Source organism: Oncorhynchus tshawytscha, linkage group LG02, assembly GCF_018296145.1.
Source record: "Oncorhynchus tshawytscha isolate Ot180627B linkage group LG02, Otsh_v2.0, whole genome shotgun sequence".
NCBI lineage: Eukaryota > Metazoa > Chordata > Actinopteri > Salmoniformes > Salmonidae > Oncorhynchus > Oncorhynchus tshawytscha.
Genome location: NC_056430.1, coordinates 66,514,504 through 66,527,580, shown reverse-complemented (window position 1 = coordinate 66,527,580; position 13,077 = coordinate 66,514,504). Strand labels below are relative to the sequence as shown.

Sequence of the window (13,077 nt, the reverse complement as noted above, 5' to 3'; positions counted from 1 at the left end):
CTCAGTAAATGGCACATGACAGCCCTCTTAGAGTTTGCCAAAAGGCACCTAAAGGACTCTCAGACTATGGGAAACAAGGTTCTCTGGTCTGATGAAACCAACCTTGAACTCTTTGGCCTGAATGCCAAGCATCACGTCTGGAGGAAACCTGGCACCATCCCTACGATGAAGCATGGTGGTGGCAGCATCACACGACATGATTGACAAACGTTATAGGTTAGGATTCGGGGAGAGCCAGGGGCAGACTGGGACCAGAAATCGGCCCTAGCATTTTTAGCACACTGGCTAATTTTTATTATCCAGATAATGATCATTTTGTGCAAAAACCCAAGTTAGACAGGCCCACAGGGCTAAAAATGGACCAGCCCATCTTACATTTGCCCAAAATGCCAGACAGCCAGTCTGCCTCTAGGGAGGGCTAATCAAGTGGATGGCTGCAAATGTTCTACTTTTAAACTCGGACAAAACAGAGATACTTATTCTAGGTCCCAAGAAACAAAGAGATCTTCTGTTGAATCTGACAATAAATATTGATGGTTGTACAGTTGTCTCAAATAAAACTGTGAAGGACCTCAGCGTTACTCTGGACCTTGATCTCTTTTTTGACGAACATATCAAGACCGTTTCAAGGACAGCTTTTTCCCATCTACGTAACATTGCAAAAATCAGAAACTTTCTGTCCAAAAATGATGCAGAAGAATTAATCCATGCTTTTGTCACTTCTAGGTTAGACTACTGCAATGCTCTACTTTCCGGCCACCCGGATAAAGCACTAAATAAACTTCAGTTAGTGCTAAACACGGCTGCTAGAATCTTGACTAGAACCAAAAGATTTGATCATATTACTCCAGTGCTAGCCTCCCTACACTGGCTTCCTGTCAAGGCAAGGGCTGATTTCAAGGTTTTCCTGCTAAATTACAAAGCATTACATGGGCTTGCTCCTACCTATCTCTCTGATTTGGTCCTGCCGTACATACCTACACGTACGCTACGGTCACAAGACGAAGGCCTCCTAATTGTCCCTAGAATTTCTAAGGAAACAGCTGGAAGCACAACTTTCTCCGATAGAGCTCCATTTTTATGGAATGGTCTGCCTACCCATGTGAGAGACGCAGACTAGGTCTCAACCTTTAAGTCTTTACTGAAGACTCATCTCTTCAGTAGGTCCTATGATTGAGTGTAGTCTGGCCCAGGAGTGTGAAGATGAATGGAAAGGCTCTGGAGCAACGAACCGCCCTTGCTGTCTCTGCCTGGCCGGTTCCCCTCTCTCCACTGGGATTCTCTGCCTCTAACCCTATTACAGGGGCTGAGTCACTGGCTTACTGGTGCTCTTCCATGCCGTCCCTAGGAGGAGTGTGTCACTTGAGTGGGTTGAGTCACTGACGTGATCTTCCTGTCTGGGTTGGTGCCCCCCCAAGGTTGTGCCGTGGCGGAGATCTTTGTGGGCTATACTCAGCCTTTTGTCAGGATGGTAAGTTGGTGGTTGAAGATATCCCTCTAGTGGTGTGGGGGCTGTGCTTTTGCAAAGTAGGTGGGGTTATATCCCGCCTGTTTGGCCCTGTCCGGGGGTATCGTCAGATGGGGCCACAGTGTCTCCCAACCCCTCCTGTCTCAGCCTCCAGTATTTATGCTGCAGTAGTTTATGTGTCGGGGGGCTAGGGTCAGTTTGTTATATCTGGAGTACTTCTCCTGTCTTATCCGGTGTCCTGTGTGAATTTAAGTATGCTCTTTCTAATTCTCTCTCTTTCTCTCTTTCTTTCTTTTTCTCTCTCGGACGACCTGAGCCCTAGGACCATGCCTCAGGACTACCTGGCCTGATGACTCCTTGCTGTCCCCAGTCCACCTGGCTGTGCTGCTGCTCCAGTTTCAACTGTTCTGCCTGACATTTACTCCTGAGGTGCTGACCTGTTGCAACCTCGACAACCACTGTGATTATTATTATTTGACCCAGCTGGTCATCTATGAACATTTGAACATCTTGGCCATGTTCTGTTATTATCTCCACCCGGCACAGCCAGAAGAGGACTGGCCACCCCTCATAGCCTGGATCCTATCTAGGTTTCTTCCTAGGTTCTGGCCTTTCTAGGGAGTTTATCCTAGCCCCTGTGCTTCTACACCTGCATTGCTTGCTGTTTGGGGTTTTAGGCTGGGTTTCTGTACAGCACTTTGAGATATCAGCTGATGTAAGAAGGGCTTTATAAATACATTTGATTTGATCAGACTGTCCCAATATTCATACTTAGCATTAGCATGCACGGTCAATACATCACCAAATACTAAGTAGTATGCAAGTATGTATATTTGGACATAGTCTGATTATAGGAGGGTCTTACCCTCCCCGAGCCAGGCTAGGTACCCACCCTGCATGCATGAAGGCGTAGCTGAGGTATCTCCAGGCCTGAATCCGTAGCTGGGGGTGGTATGGCAGTGGGCCCCTTAGGAAGTGGGGACTGGACACCTGCAGCACCCAGCGGTCCAACTGCAGGCCATAGTACATGAACACTGCCACCTACAGGATGGAAGGGGAAGTTATTGTTGAGGAAGATAAGATCTAGCCTGGGTACTAGCCTAAGAGATACGTTTTAGTTTTCACAGAGATATTTAGGTTGTCTCCATGAAGAATGTAGCGTTTCACAATAGTCTAGACTGATTTCAAAGGCTTATCTCGATGGAGAGTTGAAACCAAGAGCAAAAGATAAATGATACTGTTGCTATCTCGCTATTCACCCTATCTTGAATACAGAAGTTGAACGATAGGGTTCTCTTTGTTATCAAAACCGATACTTTACAGCATCAAACCCTAATCAAAGATGCTTGAATAACCTAAGCCCTAAATCTCTCATGGGCACGTCCTAACTCAACACTTCTGTCGAATATTCACTTAGTCTCCCATTGACATTCAAGCACGACTAAGGGAAATTTGACTGAAGTAGAACTTAGGATTTACCCCTCCATGAGCGGAACGTTACCTCAGCAATGGTGATAGCCAGGATGAGCCAGGGCGGTGGACAGCAGGTGTAGCTGTCAAAGTACCACTTCCTGTCGATCTCCCGGGGCAGGGTCTCGTAGGCGATGTGCCTCACCAGCCTCTGGGACAGACCCAGACCCACCTCCTCCCCCAGGGCCCCGGCCCCCTTCAACTGACGACTTCCCTGGAGGATGGCCCGCCGGAAGCTGTTGCTGCGCTTGTTGGACAACTAGCAGGGGGGGGGAGAAGTAGAGAGAGATTTATAGAGAGGGAGGGATGGGAGAGGGGAGAGAGAGGAATAGAGAGAGAGAGAGAGAAGGAGAGAGGGTTGGAGAGAGTGAGACTGTTATAAGCACATGTGCAGATGTCTGTCAAAATACATAATCAAATACCCAGTGTCCATCTGCAGGTCAGGCTTCATTGTCAGTCAGTCCATTCAGTGAGACTTTCATTGCAATAAGTAATTTAGTTATCTTATGTGAGCGACAGAAACGTCATAGAAACATGGCCATAAAATAATTGTCTATTTTCAATTAGGATAAATTCCAGCCATACAGGTCTTGACACTATCGCTGGCTTCCCTACAACACCCCATTGTGTCGTCATAGCTCCCCTAAGTCGTGGGCACCCCCATCCTTCATCCCACTGTGACAGCAACCACGCTGCCATACCCTCCCACCTCGACCCAGCAACAGAATGCCTCCGTCATCACCTAGCAACCGCTGAGCCCTTCTCCTCGTCCCAAGTACTGGCGGCAGCTGCCTGACAACGCAGCCCTTCTACCCAGATCAGCAATATTCATGGTCCTCCTATAGAACATGGAATGTGGACAAGTCCCTCTCTCTCTATCCCTCCCTGATTCCTCTCCCTCTGATTCCCACCTTTCTCTCTCTCTCTCTTCCCTCTCTCTCTCTCTCTCTCTCTCTCTCTCTCTCTCTCTCTCTCTCTCTCTCTCTCTCTCTCTCTCTCTCTCTCTCTCTCTCTCTCTCTCTCTCTCGCTCTCTCTCTCTCTCTCTCTCTCTCTCTCTCTCTCTCTCTCTCTCGCTCTCTCTCATTCACATTTCTCTCTTTCTTTTATATCTCCGATGGTAAAAGTAGTTTACAATAACACCGTTCTTCAATCTATAATGACCGTTCAAATTGAACAGATCTCCAATTATGTGAGTCTTGATTGCAGTCAAGAGACAGTGTGGGATTCTTCATGACTGTAGGTTACCATGGCCACTCCCAGCCCATGTTGGATCAAAAGGTACCAAACATACACATTCTGCACCACACACACGCACCCACTGTACATGACAATGGACCCGCGCGCACACACACACACACACACACACACACACACACACACACACACACACACACACACACACACACACACACACACACACACACACACACACACACACACACACACACACACACACATATATATACATTCCTCTCCAGGTCACCAACCGCATAAAGACACAGTCTTCTTTCTTCCAGCAGTGCAGGGGCAATTCTTCTCCTCTTATTTTCAATCAAAAGAGAGAGAAAGGGAGTGATGTTCTATCTATTCACCGGCAGCGAAGAAGAGAGCAGGGTAGAGAGAGAATGTTATTTCTCCAAGAAGGACTGTGGGACCAGGGACAATCTACTCTTATACTGGGAGATATTGTCAGGGAGAGGAGCGAGAGGAAGAGAGGGAGAGAGAGGAGAGGGAGGGAGAGGGACAGAAGGGGCAGGGAGATAAAGAGAGCGAGAGAGATACGAGAGAGAGAAAGAAAAGTAGAAAGAGAGAAAAGAGAGAAAAGAGAGAGCGAGGCAATAACTCCCAATCACGCTGACAGCTTTATGGAATAGGCAGCTGAGCAAAGTAAAGATGGAACTGCAAATAAACCCCAGCAAGCCTGTCTCTGTCTTCCACTCCCACTTCTCCTCCTCCTCCCTCTCTCCATCTATCCTTCCCTCATCCTGCTTGGCTTCTGTTGTGGTTCCAGTGAATGTGAAAGCCACGGGGGGGTGAGGGGTCTTTGTGGGTAACAATAGCAGCCACACCCCCCAACACACACACATACATACACACACGCACATCACTTGACAACATGTTCCTCGTTCCTCTGTCCCACTTCCAGTTCCTTGCCTTGACCTGTCACATGACCTGGACCGACCAATCAAAGATCCTCTTTCACAATTTCCCACAGGCCCATTCTCAGCCCACTGTACAAGATAATGGACAGCTTTGAAGGAAGCGGAGAAGACAAAAGAAAGAATAGGAGAAATGGAAATTGAGAGGGTAGAGTTGGGGAACCTTCACAAACCCACCCCCTACCGGCCACAACTTTTCACGTTTCCAAACAATTGATTATTTCTCCAGATGACTTCACCGTCCAGGGTCAAGAGTTCAACCCCTCACCTGAAACACAACAGGTGCTAGACGACGCGTGAAATTGCCAATTTAGACCAAGCTGTGTTGTCTAATATCGTGGAATATCCATGGTGTAGATGCCTTTATAGAGGGTTGATATCATAAGACCACTTCCTCTCCACTTCCTCTCATGTCTCAACATGACCAATCGGTATACAGTATAATCAATGTTATGCTTATACAAATCACTATTCTCAGTTACTATGGTAACATGAAGTGACTCGGGACTCTCACCAGGTTGACAAAGTCCTGGTAGCAGATCTTTCCGTCTGCGTTGCCGTCGGCGAGGGCCAATAGAACCTCCAGCTTGTGAGGGTCCAGCTCCGAGCCGTGGGCCGCCAGCAGGTCTCTGAACCGCTCTGTACTGATGAAGCCTGAACTCTCTGAGTCGAACTGGAACACAGGGAGAGGCATATGGTTAGAAGTTCTGTACATAAACACAGAGACAAGGACAATAACACACGCGCAGGCACACGCACACGCACACGCACACAAGAGACTTGACAGATGTAGTCAAACAAAGCACATTTACAAAGGCACAATGCACATACTCACAAGCCTTATCGCATAGACACACACAAAGGTTATTATCACAAGTGAATTATAAGTTAAGTCAGTATATAATCTCACAGTACAGCCTTGTACCAAACATTCAACACTGACAAAAAAAAAAACAAGCCAAAAAGCTATAAAATAACATTTTGTTCATAGTTTGAGCTACTTTGTAAAGAATTTAAATGAGCCCGAATAGCTCATCTAACCAACGGCCATTTTGTTTCATTTTTTATTTTCATTAATCACATTCAGTAGCTGAGGAAAGAGCCAATAACTTCTGAGAATATCCACACTTTAAAGAAGTTAGCTAGTGTTGTGTATTTCATTATACTGTCAAGTGTCCTGAAACGTTTAGATGCACTTGAAATAAAGTGAAATTGTATCTATCTGACCAATTACATCCTGGTCGTCTAAATCATGGCCTTTCCCCTACTACCCACGAAGCACTTCCAAGGGTCACAAGTCCTTTGCTCCACCCACACAACAGTCTCTCACATTCAGCAGAAGCAAATGCCAGACATCCCACACTAGGAATTCTTCACACTCACTCCTTAGTTCTTTCTCTCTCACCAATGATGCATATACAGCACAGTGACTGCATCAGTGAATCAAAGAAAACAGTATCAATAGCTTTTTCTCATACCAAATGTTATATGAGCAAAACGTTCTTACACATTACCTCAATCCTCTCCGCTATGAGTGATAGTAATTCCAATGGAACTCAAACTGAATTGAATGGAGCCACTTTAGACTTCAGATGTGTCTGTTCAACGGACTGTAAAACGGTCTGGATTTGAGTCCTCTTCTATTCCTCGATGTGCTTGTGTTTGACTTGAATGTCAGGTCGTTTGTGAATAGGGTCAGAATACAGCTGTCGTGCGTATAGTGTGTGTGTGTGTGTGTGTGTGTGTGTGTGTGTGTGTGTGTGTGTGTGTGTGTGTGTGTGTGTGTGTGTGTGTGTGTGTGTGTGTGTGTGTGTGTGTGTGTGTGTGTGTGTGTGTGACATACAGACTAGATGAGCAGTGAATCTAAATCCATCGCCCTGTGCAAAGCCTCAGACAGTTTGTTTGCCTTCTCCATGTGCCACGTTTGGCAGGTAACACAACGGAAGACAGCCAGAGGCCATAGAAATAACATCACAGACCATTGACTTGAATGGGGATTCTCCTTCTACTTATTAGACAGCCCAGTACATCACTGGAGCTGAGCTTCCTGCCATCCAGGACCTCTATACCAGGCGGTGTCAGAGGAAGGCTCGAAAAATTGACAGAGACTCCAGCCTCCCAAGTCATGGACTGTTCACTCTGCTACCGTCCGGCAAACGGTACCAGAACATTGGCTCTCGGACCAAGAGACAGCTTCTACCCCCAGTTTTACTCTTATTATTATCTATCCTGATGCTTCATGTACATATCTACCTCATATACCTTATTATTATCTATCCTGATGCCTAGTCACTTTACCCTGCCTTCATGCCACTGGTCACTTTACCCTGCCTCATGTACATATCTACCTCATATACCTTATTATCTATCTGGTCATTCTGCCTTCATTTAGACCGCTAAATATCCAGACTGATGAATATCAATTAATGGTACCTGAACCGTCTGCTCTGACTCTATCTTGCACTGACCCTACACACACTCACTAGACTTTATATACACACTCACCTCACTTTACATTGATCTGGTACTGGTACTCCCTGTATATAGCTCCACATTGATCTGGTACTACCCTGCCTGTATATAGCTCCACATTGATCTGGTACTGCCCTGTATATAGCTCCACATTGATCTGGTACATGTACATATCTGCCTCAAATACTTATTATTATCCCTGTATATAGCTCCACATTGATCTGGTACTGGTACTCCTGATGCCTGTATATAGCTCCACATTGATCTGGTACTCCCTGAATATAGCTCCACATTGATCTGGTACTCCCTGTATATAGCTCCACATTGATCTGGTACTGGTACTCCCTGTATATAGCTCCACATTGATCTGGTACTCCCTGTATATAGCTCCACATTGATCTGGTACTCCCTGTATATAGCTCCACATTGATCTGGTACTGATACTCCCTGTAAATAGCTCCATTCTTGTGTATTTTATTTTATTTGACTATTACATTTTTAAACTCTGCATCGTTGGTAAAAACTCAGAAGCAAGCATTTCACTGTACACCAGTTGTGTTCGGCGCACGTGATTCATACAAATGGATTTGATTCAATTCTATATCTACGGCAATAGAATTGCAGGAGGCCATAAAGGGCTGTTCCATTCTGCTCTTCAGAACAACAACTGAGAGGTGACAGTTGACTCTCATAGAGTCCATTTTAAAGATGCTGCAATATGGTTGGAGCATTTTGGTTAAATGATCATTGATAACTATAAAGACTGCGTTGGTGATAAATAAATATGTTGAAATCGACCACATTAACTCAGATTTCACAGACTGGAGACTGTGTGAACACACATGCACTCCAACACTATATCTGTCTTGATGCCGTGCTCTCACACGCCCGCACGCACGCACACGCACACACACACACACACTGAAAGGGAAAGTGAACCAAACTAACCTTTTCCTGCAGGATGCATTCCAGTTTCTGCCGGGGACATCTTGTCATGTCTCTGGTTTGTGTAATCCCAGAACCCAGAACCATATCTCACGTGTGTTTGCCAGTTAATAGAGACTACTGTCTGTGTGTCTAGTCCAGTCCCACTGCTCTCTGTCTGTATCTACCAGACTGTCTGGTCCAGAATAAGAGCTTGTTTACCCCTCTGACGGATTACAGTCCCATACTGACCCCCCTCCTAAACCCCCTGTTCTCAGCCCCCAACAATACAACCCAGCCCCAAACCCCATTTTAGCCTACATTCAGATCTCAGACCCCCTCTCTCCCACATCGCTCTTAGACACACACTCTTAGACACGTACTCTCTCTCAAACTGAAAATAACACACACCCTTTCTCTCACATGCCTACACACTGTCACGAAGACCCACACATACACATTCCCATACACCAGCTCCACATCCAGCCCTTCAGACTCCAGTTCAAATTCTGCAGTCAACAGGCTCACTGGCAGGCAGAGATGAGTGTGATGATGTGGGGAACCCCTCCTTAACAATGGGGGCCTAATGGACATTTCATGCAAGGTTTACCCAATCCCTTTCCCCCAATAAGACCCTGTTGCCCCTCGTCCCTCTGAGGGCTTCACATAAGACATAGGAAAGACACATTAGAATATGGGAACAGCACTGTTGATGACATAGACACATTAGAATATGGGAACAGCACTGATGATGACATAGACACATTAGAATATGGGAACAGCACTGATGATGACATAGACACATTAGAATATGGGAACAGCACTGTTGGTGACAAGCGCTAAAACTTGTGTTCTTTTTTGTTCAGCACTTATTGCAATTTGCACGGGTACGTTTGGAATTATTTTGAGTATGGAATTACATCTGGGCTACCTTGGGATTTCGTCTTTATGGTTTGACTGTGAGTACCTGCTCAACTCTGTTAACATGGCATACACACACAGGGACAAATCATTATGTTGTACTGTCCATATTCAAATGTCAATCTCCTCCCAAAATGTAATACAAGCTAAGCCAGGACTTACTACTGCTTCCTCCTGACCATGGGGGTTGTTTTGGGCATAACAAAGGGGTGTGGGGTGTGAGACAAACCAAACAGATTGTTTCCCCTGACCAATGATAGAGTATTATGCAGACAAAGGCCTTTATTTGACACATACACACGCACACGGACACGCGAACACACCCAGTAATCCTGCCATTTGGGCTACTCCATAGACTAGCTTCAAGGGCTGAGGAGAGGAAAGTATCGAGGAAATGAGAGAAGAGGAGGGAGGGGAAGGGAAGAGAAGAGAAGAAGAGAGAAAAGAGAAGAGAAGATTGGGGACAATACTAGGCTGGGTCCTTAGCCTCATTTTCATAATGCTGCATATTAAGAAGCTTGAGGCAGCAGCAATGGAGAGTTTAGGGAGTCCACCAAGCCTAACAGCCCACAGAACAGTCAGAAATATCATTGGTTCAAGTCTGATTTTGAGCAACCTTTTTCCCTCTGTATGAGCTGACCACAAGGTCCTTCCCCCGGCCTATTTAGATCTAATATCTTTCTAATATTAATCAAACAGATGAATCCATCCAACACGTGGGAAATGTGATTCTGTTAGCCCCCCAGCCACCTGCATAAACAGTAGTGTTCAGGCAGCTACAGACATGTTGGAGGGATTTTCAACCCTGATATAATGACTCTACCACATCCCTTATCCCTAACCTCACCCCAGGAAGCTGCTCCACTCATCTAGTGACCTCTGACCTGAACTAATATGGGTCACTGTCCAACAGGCCCCCTGCCCTGCGCTGAGATAAACCCATGAGGCATTTTCTGGAACAGTGACCACCACTGCAAAGAAGAGCAGTTAACTGGAGTGTAGGGTCATGTATGGTAATGATGTAGGATCATGTATGGTAATGATGTAGGATAATGAAGTTCAATTGGAAAAGACAACTGATAACTCCGTTTTGTGCTCCTGGTTATCTCAAATATGTGGTTAGTTGATGTTTAGACAAAAAAAATCTTAGATCCTCTCTTTTGTGAACTACCATGTCAGGTGTCTCCATGAAGCACGACACCTGTAGGTGGATGTCCTACTCAAATGGTTAAAATTCATAACGTCCTGAACCATGGACAAAACGACCATGGACCAAAATCCATATTGCGATAAACTGGCTGAATTGATGCGATAACGATGAACAGAACAGAGTTGATAACATTAATGTGCACCTTTAAACTACTACTACTAGTTTGACGATTGTAGCCATCAATTGTCCCATAAACAATCACCCATATTAGCAAACTATCTTATCACATTTCTCTAGTATAGGCTACTTATCGTAATGACATCAGCAAAATGCCTGCGATAAGTGATCGGTATGGTTGGTAATTTCGGGTTTATCGTCAACAGATCTATGCCAATCACAAAAACACTGGAATAAATTCACAATCCTACAGGGTCTACTCTGTGAAGTTGAATAATGGAAGTAGTATTTCACCTACAATGATATTATCAACCACAAATAGAGACGCCTCATTCCCATTCCTTTACCCCATACAGGTTGCTGTGGTAACATGCATGACAGGTTGCCGATCGGCACAGTAACGTGCGCAATAACATGCGTGACCTGACTGACGGGGGGAGCAACAACACGCATTACCCTGAGAGCAGGGGTTCACAATTCACAGAACTGTGGTGTTACGGGACTAATGGTACCCCATAGAGCTGCCAAAAGACTGCGGTGGAGCTGAGGGAGGCCATTAGTGACTCTATGTTCCCGTTGGGGGCTTCCTGTACTCTGCATGTTGGGTGAGGACCTTTAACAGGAGATGAGGCTGTGAACGTTTAACAAGACACCAACAACCGGCAAAGTCAAAATTGTTCTCTATCCAGCTTTATAAAAGTTGAAGAAGCATATGGTCTACGTGCTATTCTAGAGAAGGGTTCTACCCCATCCTATGGGGTTCAACTTAATGACAGAGTCTACAGTAGCTACATGAAACCATAGAAGATCTAAATGTTTTATATGACCCTCGATCGGCCTCAACAGCTCAATCACTCAAGGCATGCAATGAATTATACTGCTGTCAGGTCATGCAGAATTATAAACACATTAACAGACAGGGAATATATTTATTTGTAGGCTCTTAGTCTCCAAAATGGCACCCTATTCCTTATGTAGTGCACTACTTTTGACAGGAGCCCTATGGGCCGCGGTCAAAAGTCAGGGGCGGATTGGCCATCTGACGCCTCAAGGAAAGAATGGGCCGGTGTGTTAGAAATACCAGGGACAATTTCTGGTCCCAGTCCGCCCCTGTCAAAAGTAGTGCACTATATAGGGAATAGGGTGCCATTTGAGACACAGCCTAGAAGTGTCAGCTGCAGTGGGCCATTACTACACATGTTCATTATGCCATTGATCAACAGCAAGCTACTCATCATGATAGATGAAGAACTGGTGAGGGGCAGGTAGCTGAACATGCTGCAGGGTCATGGGACTGGGAGCCACACACACACACACACTCATAAACAAACGAGTTCACACACACACACACACACACACACACACACACACACACACACACACACACACACACACACACACACACACACACACACACACACACACACACACACACACACACACACACACACACACACACAAAGGTAGAGTGCTCCCTTGACATGATCCAATTAGCTGGTCTAATTAAAAGCTACTAGACTGGTGGGGGGGGCTTGTTTCTCTCTGCTAACTACAGAGCAACACTGGGGAGGGCAGGAGTGTCTCAGGGCTGTGATTCGCTCTCTCTCGCTCTCTCACAAACACACACAAGTGCACACACACATTCACACACACACCCACGCATGCATTTACACACATGTGCATGTTCGCCCACACACACACACACACACACACACACTCACTCACTCACTCACTCACTCACTCACTCACTCCCTCACTCACTCACTCACTCACTCACTCACTCACTCACTCACTCACTCACTATCCCATCTCTCCTGGTAAGCGATGTGATTGTAATGATCGCTTTCTCCAGTCATGGGATCTGACTCCCTGAGGGAGATGGAGAGGAGTGTGTGTGTGTGTGTGCTCCAACAGCACTCTTCACTTAGCTACATTTACTATTAGATCACTCACGGAGACACACACACACGCACACATGGAGTGAGTGATCTAAGAGAGTGGCAGATGTACACTGAACAAAAATGCAACATGAAAAGTGTTGGTCCCATGTTTAATGAGCTGAAATAAAGATTCCCGAAAATGTTCTTACCCACAAAAAGCTTTTTTTAAATGTTCATTTCTCTACCATAAGCCTCCTCCAACGTTGCTTTAGAGAATTTGGCAGTACGTCCAACCAGTCTCACAACCGCAGACCACATGTATGGCATTGTGTGGGCGAGAGGTTTGCTGATTTCAACGTTGTGAACAGAATTCCCCATGGTGGCAGTGGGGTTATGATATGGGCAGGCATAAGCTACTGACAACAAACACAATTGCATTTGTGCAATTTGAATGC

At 45.7% G+C, this 13,077-nt stretch overlaps 1 protein-coding gene across 2 annotated transcripts in view; it reads right to left on the bottom strand.

Moving 5' to 3' along the window:
* The window catches only part of LOC112222347 (rhomboid-related protein 3-like), a 51,831-nt gene that overhangs the window by 13,368 nt on the left and 25,386 nt on the right, over positions 1-13,077 (bottom strand). For both annotated transcript variants that reach the window (XM_042303274.1, XM_042303276.1), the window contains 3 exons: positions 5,613-5,771; positions 2,970-3,197; positions 2,361-2,509 (listed from right to left, as the gene is read on the bottom strand). In XM_042303274.1, the coding sequence (XP_042159208.1) occupies positions 2,361-2,509; positions 2,970-3,197; positions 5,613-5,771 (536 nt within the window). The remainder of the gene's footprint in view (positions 1-2,360; positions 2,510-2,969; positions 3,198-5,612; positions 5,772-13,077) is intronic.